Source organism: Leiobunum rupestre, chromosome 2, assembly GCF_980474605.1.
Source record: "Leiobunum rupestre chromosome 2, qqLeiRupe1.1.hap1, whole genome shotgun sequence".
NCBI lineage: Eukaryota > Metazoa > Arthropoda > Arachnida > Opiliones > Sclerosomatidae > Leiobunum > Leiobunum rupestre.
In genome coordinates this window covers 62,116,585-62,129,104 of record NC_143385.1, presented here as the reverse complement: position 1 = coordinate 62,129,104, position 12,520 = coordinate 62,116,585, and the positions used below count along the sequence as shown (strand labels likewise).

At 33.5% G+C, this 12,520-nt stretch overlaps 3 protein-coding genes across 8 annotated transcripts in view; 1 reads left to right on the top strand and 2 right to left on the bottom strand.

The window, feature by feature from the left end:
• LOC149958651 (uncharacterized) overlaps positions 1-3,423 on the bottom strand; it is a 121,072-nt gene extending 117,649 nt beyond the window's left edge. The window contains exon 1 of the mRNA XM_090166002.1: positions 3,288-3,423. The gene's annotated coding sequence lies outside the window, so the exon portion shown is untranslated. The remainder of the gene's footprint in view (positions 1-3,287) is intronic.
• Positions 3,424-4,176: 753 nt separating this feature from the next.
• Arp6 (Actin-related protein 6) overlaps positions 4,177-12,520 on the bottom strand; it is a 53,726-nt gene continuing 45,382 nt past the window's right edge. For 2 of the 4 annotated variants that reach the window (XM_090165994.1, XM_090165996.1), the window contains exons 2-10: positions 9,827-9,911; positions 9,617-9,734; positions 9,354-9,546; positions 8,986-9,277; positions 8,741-8,861; positions 8,019-8,142; positions 7,869-7,944; positions 7,735-7,797; positions 4,177-4,331 (exon numbers count right to left, since the gene is read on the bottom strand). In XM_090165994.1, coding sequence (XP_090022120.1) covers positions 4,202-4,331; positions 7,735-7,797; positions 7,869-7,944; positions 8,019-8,142; positions 8,741-8,861; positions 8,986-9,277; positions 9,354-9,546; positions 9,617-9,734; positions 9,827-9,903 — 1,194 coding nt within the window. In that variant the 5' untranslated portion in view covers positions 9,904-9,911 and the 3' untranslated portion in view covers positions 4,177-4,201. Of the gene's footprint in view, positions 4,332-7,734; positions 7,798-7,868; positions 7,945-8,018; positions 8,143-8,740; positions 8,862-8,985; positions 9,278-9,353; positions 9,547-9,616; positions 9,735-9,826; positions 9,912-10,003; positions 10,040-10,409; positions 10,425-12,520 lie in introns of those variants that run through there. The other 2 variants (XM_090165997.1, XM_090165995.1) reach the window with 2 other exon arrangements.
• Positions 10,601-12,520, top strand: part of LOC149958649 (uncharacterized protein C01C4.2-like) — a 48,615-nt gene continuing 46,695 nt past the window's right edge. For all 3 annotated transcript variants that reach the window (XM_090165999.1, XM_090166000.1, XM_090165998.1), the window contains exon 1: positions 10,601-10,751. The gene's annotated coding sequence lies outside the window, so the exon portion shown is untranslated. The remainder of the gene's footprint in view (positions 10,752-12,520) is intronic.

The following is a 12,520-nucleotide window of genomic DNA, read 5'->3' as shown; positions in this document are numbered from 1 at the left end:
AAGTCAGGCTAATCTAAAAACCTAATTGTTAGGAAACTGATTTTTTCGCCTAGAATAATTACAACGTTAACACTAAAACTAGTGTTTTAATTTTCCGGAAAAATGCGGAAAATTTTTCAGAAAAGTTTCCGGAAAATTTTCCGCAAATCGGAAAAATAAAAATTTGAAACATAAATTACCTTTTAAGGGTTTTAAATGTTTTTAACTTTTTATCGATATAAAATGTCTAATATCAGTAAGCATACTACAAAACATTAATAGCGTTACATTGTTAATCAGTTTAAACTAGTCTAGAGGTTTAGTTTTACTTTCAGATTCGAAAAAATGAGGCGAAAATACAGCTTTATTTCAATTTGCAAACAATATATTAGACTAATCATGGAATGAAAACTTTTTTTATTTTTTTCGGAAAAATACGGAACATTTTCCGGAAAAAAGGCCTCGGTCATTTTCCGGAAAATTTTCCGACTTACAACACTAACTAAAACGAATTGGCTGAACTTTTATTCTCAGGAAGGTAATAGTCAAAACCACTTCCTATTGTCTTAATTAAAAGTGGCGATAATCTGAACGCTATCCAATGATAAAATCACTTTAAAAATCACAGACCGATCAGAAGAACCAATAAAGCTAGAACATTGTTTCAATTCCAAAAATGGGAATAGGGCATCGATTCAATTCCACCAATGGGAATAGGGCATCGTTTCAATTCCACCAATAGCAAAAGATTACTGTCTCAATTCAACCAATAGCAAAAGAACACTGTCGCAATTCAACCAATAGCAAAAGAACACTGTCTCAATTCAACCAATAGCAAAAGAACACTGTCTCAATTCAACCAATAGCAAAAGAACACTGTCGCAATTCAACCAATAGCAATAGAATAGTGTTTCTATTCAACCAATAGCAATATAATAGAGTTTCTATTCAACCAATAGCAATATAATAGAGTTTCTATTCAACCAATAGCAATAGAATAGAGTTTCTATTCAACCAATAGCAATAGAATACCGTCTCAATTCAACCAATAGCAATAGAATAGCGTTTCAATTCAACCAATAGCAATAGAATAGCGTTTCAATTCAACCAATAGCAATAGAATAGCGTTTCAATTCAACCAATAGCAATAGAATAGCGTTTCAATTCAACCAATAGCAATAGAATAGCGTTTCAATTCAACCAATAGCAATAGAATAGCGTTTCAATTCAACCAATAGCAATGGAATACCGTCTAAATTCAACCAATAGCAATAGAATACTGTCTCAATTCAACCAATCGGAAGCAGACTAGCAAACAAGATTTATGTTTAATTTAGGATTCCTCAAACCATCAATCAAGAAGCAAATACTTTTAGCATGCCCCGAGCAGGTTTTCGAGTTCAATTTTTGACTGATACTATTAATGTAAAAGATTGTTCGTAGTGTAGCTCGGGACAGCACAGGGCAGGCGAAAGGTTTACGCGTAAAAACCAGATGGATTAAAAATGTCAATTTCAAAAAAAGAGACATACCTAATTTCGGCTTTTAGCGGCGTTTCCATGGAAACCGAGGGTTTGAAATATGTATAATTTGAAGAGGAAAGTTCAGTAACTTATGTTTTTATCTTCGAAGCCCCGAGGCCATGACACTACAGGGGCCCTGGTGCTTTCACAAAAAAAATCTCTTAGTTATTTTATTTTTCTTTTTTAAAAACGTTAAGCTGCAAAACCGGAATTTTCGCATGATTGGCTTTTGTACTCTATCCAAACCTAACTTCATCACGGACCTAATCTAAATATAAGTAGCGTGTGCTTCAATCTTAATGATAGCCGACTATAGTAGGGAGACTTTGTTTTTCGATACGACAATCTATATGTAGATGTATGTATTTTTGACAATAATCGGGAAAATGTGTTGCAAGATTAAACTTGAAAAAGGATTATTGGCGATATTATTGTTATTAGTTATTTTTTAAGTTAAATTTTAATTATTTGTATTTAAAATTAATTCGTGTAAGTCATTCAAATTAATTTCAAGATTAAAAAGGTATAAATTCACAAATTATTGTTATTAGTAATTTTCATGTAATTCTAATTAATCGTATTTAAAATTAATTCGTGAAAATCATGAAATATATTGCGTGATTAAGCTTGAAAAGGGATTATTTGCCATATTATTGTTATTTTTATTTAATTTTAATTAAGCGTATTTAAATTTAATCAATGTACTAAATCATATCTCAACTGTCATGAAAATGTTTCGCGTTATTAAACTTGAAAAGGGATTATTTGCCATATTATTGTTATTTTTATTTAATTTTAATTAAGCGTATTTAAAATTAATTCGCGTAGAATTATGGAGAACGTTATGGGAATCCTAAAGATGAAAAACTATTTGTTGGCATAATTATTATTATAATTAATAATTTATTTCTTTAAAATTAAAAACTGATGTATTTGAAATCTGGGGCGTTTTAACTTTCAAAAATTGTTTTTTTTTCAAACACTGGGGGCTTTGCCCACCGACCCCCGGGAATAAATTTAATTCCTATTGAAAGATTTAACTTATAAAAACGGATTATTTGTCACATTACTGTTATATTTTTTTATTCTTATCTAAACGTACTTAAAATTAATACATGTAAAATTATGGAGAACGTGAAATCAACCCTTAAGGCTAAAAACTATTTGTTCAAAAAGCCGTGCAAGATTTTGGAATTCACGCTATTACATGGCTCAGTTGTTTTAAGAAATTTTTATGGCATAATTGTATCTAGGACTAGCGTATAATTAATATAACGATATCGTATTGTACAACACTTACTAAAATGTAAATATTAAAAAAAAAATCGGAACTTTAACCGGATATAACTAAAAAAGTATAAAGTTTGGTCCACAAACAGATGAAATAAAATATATAAAATGTTCTACAGAAAACGAATATATTTGTAGAACTATAGATAACATTGCATTTTTGGGATAATAAAAGATTAAAATACACCGTAGCGCTGAATAAATCTATAAGCTAAGTTTAAACTGATAGATGAAATTTTAATAAATATTACGATTGTACATTTCATGAATCCCCAAAAACGGAAAACTTTTCCAAGGCAATTAATATTTAGAGAAAAATTTACGGTTAGAACGCAAAATGGTCTATTATTTGAATAAAAAATTAAGCTTAAATAACAACCGGGAGTTAGCGGTATTAAGGCTACAAGTTTTATGACTATTTCACTAATATTGAAATCGAAAAAAAAACCGTATATTTTGAACTTGGAAAATAAAAAAAGCATTAATCAACAATACCTGACAGATATCTTGTCAAAAATCCTCCAACCCGTAGTTTTCTTGCACACTTCCAATCATTCAACTGATAAATCTAAACGCGTTCACCATAAAAACACGTCTTTGGAAATTATTTACCACCTGCGAATATTCGCGCGCTCTCGATGCGCGAGTTTCGGAAAAGTGAACGCAAAAACGACCTTGGAAATTTCCCCTGGCCAAATCTTAGCAGGGTTGCCGGTTTTCCTCCCACGGCACACCCACCTGTTTACGGTGTACATTTTTTACCTCTTATTTCAAGCCCCCTTTTCTATTTCCCTAATACGTCACAGCCCCGGCAAAAAGTCAGAAACGCAAAAAATGGGTGGCTTATGCCAGCGCTTGTGATACTGGTAATTTAATTATTTTTTAAACTTAAGGAGATTAAACGTAAACAGTATTAAATTTATGCCTAATTATAATTAGTTACTGAATTATATTTTACTAACGTTTTAAAAAATAGAGTTTAATTCGAGGACTTTAGAAGGGGGAGTCTTTACATTTGAATGTAACGCGAACTCTTGTTTATAAGATAAATCTTAAACTACACGTGATACAATGCTCACATTTTTCTCTGTTTTCTACTATTGTTTAAGGTGATGGTTGTAATAAATGTGTTTGAATTGAACCTATACTTTGCCTGAAATAACAATAGGTTGAAGCTAAGTGTACTATGCTTAAAAGATGGTCTTATAAATATCCTATCTTCGCGTTTGCAATAAAAGACACTTACCTCGTAGCCAACCATACCATCATCTACATGTACCAAAATAAATTAACACAGCCCTTAAAACTTATCTTTAAGACTTTTTTTTTTCAACTATTTGTTATTATTTGAAGACATAGAAAATAAAAGCACAAATGGAAAGAATTTTATATAAAGTTTTTTTTTAATTTTAAACATCAATTTTGTCTAGACAGTAACTCATTCCCTGTTCCTCATATTGTTTTTTGGTAACAACTAGCTTGTGGAATTCAGGATCTTTTGAAAGTAGTACACCTCCTTGCCACGCTTCAGTGACGGCGCTGCAAACGTTTTGTGTTAATTTTACATTTACTCCGAGAGCCCATAGATGGCGTCTGTCTTAAGGTTGGTTTTCATTAGAGCAAAAACGCCACGACGGTGTACGTCGACGCGAAAAATTGCCGTTAGGTCTAAAGCTTGTTTTCCACTGGCGCGCGCAACGACGCGTTTCTCAGCTTTGAAACGTTCAAAAGTTTTTACGCGCGTAAAGAAAATAACATTATGACGCGCGCTAGTGGAAAACAAGCTTAAAGCTTGTTTTTTACTGGCGCGCGCAACGACGCGTTTCTCAGCTTTGAAGCGTTCAAACGTTTTTACGCGCGTAAAGAAAATAGCATTATGACGCGCGCTAGTGGTAAACAAGCTTAAGTTTTGCGTCGACTCTCACCGCTGTGGCGTTTTGGCATTAGTGAAAACCAGCCTTTAATGTTAAAAAATTCGGCGGGACTTTTAAATGGGAAAATTCATGCGGTCTTTCGATGGAGATAGGAAGAGGAATAAGTTTGTGTATAGAATAAAGCGCTAACTACTTTAATATTTGTCAAAAAGTGCGGGGGAAATAGCAGATAATTTTTGGGTTTGTTTCAGGCTGATTATAAAACACACAAAACCTTTATGCATTTAATTTAAAATTCACCATCACCATGAAAGTATTCATTTCCACCATGATTATCGAACTGCATTACATAGTCTAGACTCATTCCTAGGATGGGAGAGGATATGTTATTATGAGGTTTTTCACGCGCCCCCGCTCAAAAATTGTATGGAAGAGCAACGTTTTGAAACTTGACTAGCTTTCAGTGCCAAGGCTTAGCGCAAAATTTAGTTATTAAAATTTTAATACACATCTTTTTGATTGAACGAAAATAGGTGAGAATATTAAAAACAAATTTCTTTATTTATAATTATCAAGTTATTTTGTTAAAGTACAGGTATTTTACTACAGGACGGTAGATAGTCAGGGGCGCGTTAGGGTCTAGGGGACAGGGTGCCAAAATATCAATTTTCTATTCTCGAATCTCGACCGAAACGAGTCTAGGTGGCGTAACGGCGCTAGCTTTTCCGAGGCACAGCCAACTTTGACAATCGCGCAATGGCGGCCAACCCATTCGTTGAAGTTTCAATCATAGAAATCTCATGGGTAACTAGAATGCTGCCGTGTAACTGGCAAATGGACCAAACACCGTGGCAGACGATAGCCAGATCTCAGCCAATCAGAGCTCAAAGAGTGGTTCTGCCAAGAATTTAATGTCACCAGAGAGAATGACGTCCCCTAGCTCCCGCGATAGTAGCGGAACCAAGGAGGATTATTATCCTCTTTGTCGGAACCACTCTACGGCCTCTCATTGGCTGAAGGTTCAAAACGAACTGGCGACAAGCTCGGCCGTAGGCGGCAGCATTCTAGTTACCTATGAGATTTCAATGGTTTCAATGTTAACCTACGAATGTTGAGCGCCTCTAGCGGAAAATTGTTTTTAGAATAGTTTTTGCATTGAAGCCAATATAAAAAGAGCGTGGCGCTGAGCGCCGATAGTTATAGCGGGGAAATCTTTGTTCATGGAATTTTGGCCAATGGGTTGGCCGCTGTAGCGCGAGTGTCAAAGTTGGCCGTGTCCGAGGTAGCACCTGTGATCTAGCGTCTGCTACAGACAAATTGAAAAGTCATAAGAACGTTGTTTCTTAAATAAACTTATCAAAATATAAGCAAACGATGCAAAAAATATATTAAAATGCAAGTATCGTTTTTTATAAAGTCAAATTTACGAAAAAGGACGAGAAAAAACTAATAGTGTCTGCATAAGCTGTTAAATCCGAAACGATTTGTGGATCGAGTCAACAACAAACGCATGTCTCCTGATTGGCTTAAGTTATTATGTAAAGCGCAGAAAGGCACCGTCTATCTTAGCCCCAGATGGCAGAAAGGGTAATGTTCGATGTTCATGGTTGAAATGAATACATCCATGCCATCACTCACAACATTTTAATGGCTTCGTGGTTAATTTAATTACCTCACAAAATTAAATTTGTGAAAGCTGTCTGCTTATTCAAAATTGTCTTTGTACAACAACGTTACGTTTCTGCCTAGAGACATATAAATCCAAAAGCTGTCTGCTATTACCTCGCACATTTAGTTGACTACAGTGTGAGTAATAAGGCACTATCACAGGCCAATCGCCAATTTAAAAATTAGCTGGGCCAGTTTAAAAATGTAATGCTTGGGGTGTTGCCCTGGTGACCACTTAATTAATTCAAAGTTTTTTCCCTTCAAGATTTTAGTTCATTAAATAAATACTATATTAATCCCTAAAATTGTTTGGTCTTTGCTTCTATGCTTGTGTCAATTGTGTGTATGGGTGGGTGCTTGGATTAATTATTCCGGTTTAGCAAAAACCTGGAAACCTATGCTAAAGGCGCTCTAGCGGCGAGAAAATGCCAAGCTATATCTGTGCAAGCGCAAAAAACGGGGCACAATTTCGCACAAATATATTCAGAAAGTAGGGTCACCTGGCGTTCATTTTTCAAACTAGTTTTGGCGTTTAATTTGAAAGTAGATATTGTAACGGGTGGCGTAATTTAAGAACAAAAAACGTACCCCGTTTTTCGCGCATGCGCAGACGTTTGCACTCTATTTTTACTGATAAAGCGCCGTTAGCACAGGATTTTCCGCCAGGGAAGGGAATTTCAACGAGACCGGAATATCCCTATGCGTAAATTAATCCAAGGTAGGTGACTGGGTGTTGTGAGTCTGTTCTATAAATGTGACTAGAACCACTGCTCCAAATAGCATAGCCAGGAATTTGATTCGGGGCGGGGCGGGGCGGGGGGGGGGGGGACACACCATTAAAAAAAAGTAAAAAAATAAACATATTTGTACACAAGACCATACGTTTTGGGGGGGGGCATGTGCCCCTGTGCCCCCCCTGGCTACGCCACTGCACTGCTCTATCCAGCAATTTCAAGGAAAGCTGTCATGAGAATGGAATCGCTACTAATCCAAGCAGGAGTGCGCAATCTATTAAAAAAGATTGAAACTGGCGATTCCACTCTCATGGCATGGAACTAAAAACTAGTTTATTAGTTCCATGCTCATGGCAGCCTTATAAATCATACATATCACCACAATCTAATCGTTCCTCTAGTCTCATTTCTATTTCTATCGGCTCAACAAAGCCTAAGTGAGGTCGATTAACAATTCACTAAGGCTTAGAATCATCTAAAACAGTATTGCATTTACTACAAAAAAAATGTGCAGCTTGTCTAAATAATACACAAAAAATAACACAATACGAAGGCTTATTTATAAATAATGCAAAGGCTTACGTCATGCACCAAGGCTTGGGAACTAGACTAAGACAATTTTCGCACCCAAAGAAACAAAATATTTTAAATATTTGTGTTACTCACTTTTTTGGGACACTAACGCTGACATCATAGAGTTCAGGGGCCAGTGAGCGCACATCATTATAGCTTAACAAATGAATTATTTATCACTGTGGAAGGCAATTTAAAAAAAAAAAAGATATTCAAATGAGGCTTACACTCTTTCCTTGAATCCAGGGAAGCAAGCATTTCCGCCCGTCAAATAGATGTTTTTAAACATATGAGGCTGGATTTCTGTCAATTTTGAAATAAAATTTTCAATTATTCATGGCTGAATTAGTTCTTTTCTGTAATTGTGGGTAATTTACCATCTGGGGTAGCCTCGATTGCATGAACTATGGCTTCCGAAATTCCCATTTCGCGAATGCCAACATCAGAGGGGTGAAATAAGATTTCAGGTACCATAAAACGTTCATTATTCATTCGAATTACCTAAAATGAAAGAACAGAGATATATGGGAAATTAAACTTTATAATTGGAAAAATTATCCGTCCCATAATAATAATTTATTAATTTGTCTTAATTAATCAACCTGTATTTATAAATTAATTGGCCCCAGATTGACTTGCTTATTTTCATTATTAATTATTAACATTACAGGGTTGCCATAATATTTTCAGATTTAAATTCCCTGACCATTTTAAGAGATTTTCCCTGACTTTTTAAAACCAAAATCAGACAATGTTTAGCTTAATATTTTACTTTTGTCAGAAGTTGTAAAAAAGTATTATTGCAACGTTAAAAAACATTAGCAAACTTTAAAGTAACTAAATAATCATAGAATTTTGCATATAACTAGATTGAAATTACCTTCAAAAAGTGTCAAGATAAAATTGAATTCCCTGACTTTTCCCCGACTTTTTACAAATTCTTAAAATTCCCTGACTTTTTAGGCCCATTTTTAAATTCCCTGATGTGTGGCAACCCTGAATTATTATTATAGAAAAACCTTTTCAAAATATTTTATTTATACCTTTTTCTTTAATTAATATTTTATTAATATATTTTAGTCATTAAAAAACAAATTACTTGTTCATTATCAGTAGATTTTCCAGTAGTTTGATCTAGCGGCCGAGCATAACCCCTTTTAATAACAGTGTAATCAGGAAGCACATAATCACGAGCAATTGTATTTTCAGCTCCACGTTTCCTATCAAAACAAAAAGCAAATTAATATAAAAATATTTACTTATCAAAAAAAAAGCTGAAATACTAATAATAATAATAATCATCATAATCAGCTAAGCTAATACCCAAGGCACCACCTTACTTACTTAGCAATGTCCATATCTTTATAGAACTGAGGCGAAACGAAGCAAACATCCTCCTTAACCTGATTCATTACAAACGTTTCATCCATTACGTGTAATTGGCGGTAGGATATGATATCCTTCAAATGATTCGTTAAAGCTTTCCCTCCCACATTTATCCTTCGGATGGCATTTTTCAGCTTTTTGCCTTTAACGTACGGCGATATATGTGAGAAGGAATAGCTACTATCGATCAATAGGCAGCATAGCTCCGAAGAATGTTCACGCTGGTATTTATACGCTGATAATGTTCCAGCTAAAATAAACCAATAATTTATTTATAATTGGTACTATATTTTGAATACATTTAAAATTAAATAAAAGTGACTCACCATTTATTCTTAAAAGGGAATGGAATTGATATTCCTCAAACAATATTTCAGTCATATTTTCTTGAATTGAAGTAAAATTAAAATAGGGTTCGGAAACGATAAGGCATGTTTCATTGTAATCAACGTTAAAAACTTCCTTGCCAAAAATATAGTCCCACACTTGTTTTTCAACTTCCCAATTGACTAAATAACCCTAAGTCAACATTAATTTGTTAAAACAGACTTTGAAAAATTACCAAATTCTTAAGTGGTAAGCAACGCACCTTTTGAAATGCTAATATGTAAAACAATCCTGAAACATCTTTACAGTCTTCAATTTGATCACCAATAAACTGTCTTCTGCGTTCGCTTTTGGCTTTAATTATGCAATTTGGAATGATTCTACAAAAAAATACAAAATTAAGTTTATTATTTGAGGAGGAACTCGAGGAAGAACAATAGCAATGTTTTTGAAATACCAAATTCAAGCAAACCTGGGTTCGTTCGAGGTGGTATAACCGGCTTTTGCTGTATATGCACCATTATCTAACACTAATATATTCGATGCCATTGATTCCGCTATATGTCAAATGAATTAATATTAAAAATTAATTAATTTTAATAAATATAAATTGCAGTAACATTGTTGAAATTTGCAAAATTTCAAATACACCGTCTCCGTCTGCTAAGACTTCGTCGTCTGCAAAACAATTGAAAATTAGCGCCTTCTAGCGATTAATTTAAAAATAATTTAAATAGCTGGTTGAGAAAGGTTTAAGTTGGCAAAAATTAATTTAAGAAAAAGTTTTAAATTTTTTTTAAAAGTCTAGTATATTGTGAAAATTAATAAATTAAAAAAAATACTATAATTATTTACAGATGGAGCCACCTGTTCTAATTTTGGTACTATGGACAAAAATTGAACGCTATAACATTGCACTGGCGCAAAAATATTCAAACTTAAAAAGATAAATAAAAACGCAGAGATTAAGCCCAAAATCCATCCTTAAAACTACGAAAACAACAAAAGCTAAGGAAGAAGTAGTTTTTACGAATGTAAAAAGTATATACATCCACGAGTTACAGATAGCGTTCTAGTTGAAAAGTCACTGACAGTTGACTGCCATGATTGGCTACTTTAGAGCACGTGGCTCAAATCCATAATTTACATGTAAAATTCTACAGCCCCGGGTTATACATTATAGATTTTGTAAGTTTTCCTATAAAGCCAGTAAAATGAGCGCTTGTGAAAGCAGTATCGAGTTAGAAAGCGGAACGAACGCGTTGTTGATTTGGATGTTTCGCTCCGAAAGCGAGGGCTTTAATTAGTGTGTGTTAGAAGTGCACTTATCAAAGATCGCCAAAAAGGGTGCTTTTGTTAATATTAGATGAACTACCGCTACTTTACTAAGCAATAACGTGAGTCTTATAAATGCTATTTCTAATAAATAATTAACGCGTTTTATTTCAGGTTAATTTTGGTTTATTAAATTGCATTTAATATATCAGATATTATAAATAAAATTGGGACCGGTTTAATAGTACGTCGTATCGGCTCTGCTTATTTATGAATTATTAGTACCTATATATTAGTAAATTAATATGATGTAGCATCGGTTTCCACTTAATTTTAAATTAATATAATGTTGTATGGGTTTTTACTTAATAACAATTAAGTTAACGTAGCGTCGGTTTCCACTCAATTATTAATTAATATAATGTTGCATTGGTTTTCACTTAATTATAAATTAACATGTTTAGCATTGGTTTTCATTCAAAAAAGAAATTAATATGCTATGGTTTCCCATTAATTATAAAGAATATGCTATATTTTTCACTTCATTATAACGTAATATACGATGGTTTCCATTTAATTATAAAGTATCACGTTATATTTTCCACTTAATTATAAAGTAATATGCTATGGTTTCCACTTAATTATAAAGTAATATGCTATAGTTTCCACTTAATTATAAAGTAATATGCTATAGTTTCCACTTAATTATAAAGGAATATGCTATAGTTTCCACTTAATTATAAAGGAATATGCTATCGTTTCTACTTAATTATAAAGGAATATACGATGGTTTCTACTAAATTATAAAGCATTATACGATGGTTTCTACTAAATTACATGTATATAGTAATATACGATGGTTTCTACTAAATAATTTAGTAATATGCTTTGGTTATAAGTTATGGTTTCCAGTAGCTGTCATTTTGTTCAAGTTATAAACTTTAAAAAATTTACAGAATATAATAATTATCCCAGTTAAAATACCATTAGTTAAGACGCATAGCAATTATATAAGTCAATTAAAAGCTTTTTTTTTGTCTTCATGACAGCGGCCAGTTGTTTTGTTTCACGGTTTTTTGGCAACTTCTAAATTTGGCGGTATTCCCTTTGTAAATACTGTGTTTTAGCCAAATTCAGTGCTGCCCACAATTAAAAACAAAGTAATTAAGCGCCTACATTAAAAACCTAAATTAGTATTATTTTCTTACTAAGCAAACGACCAAATATATTTATTCTGAAATTTTGTTTGAACGCGTATTAATTATTTTTTCTCAACGCAATATTATATTTATATTATTGATCATCTAAAGAACAATTGAGAGCAAAGTAATTACGGACTGAAATTACTAATTCTTACCTTTCCGAGGGGTTTTACAATTATCGTGTCTGTCTGTGCGTCTGGGCTGCGAACGCGTATGCATTTTCGGGGCAAAGTGAAATCACTGCAATCACTGCGTCGCAGTTTCTTGGGTGTAGTATAAATTTTTTCAATATGCGTTAGCATCGGGCGGGATTCGAACCCGAGCACTCCTGCCACTTCTACCACGGATACAGTCACAATTTATTGAAAATTAAAAGCTCTTCTGAGGAGAGGTTTATTTTGGCTTGAAAAATTGTTATCATGGTACAAACGACAAAATACATTTTTCGACCATTATGTTTGAATTAATGAATTGCCAAATGTCCAATTTTAATTATTAATTACTGAATTTAATGTCAAAAGACAAGGACTAGATAATTTGTTCCAAGAGCAGACCTGGTTTTGCTCGAAGTAGCTGCTGAAACAGTTCAACGGCAATTTTAACTGTCTGTATTCAATCATCGGATAAAGCCGTTGTCGGATGCTACGCATCATCGAGAACTCGGCCTTTTTTGAAGTCGATTACTCGAA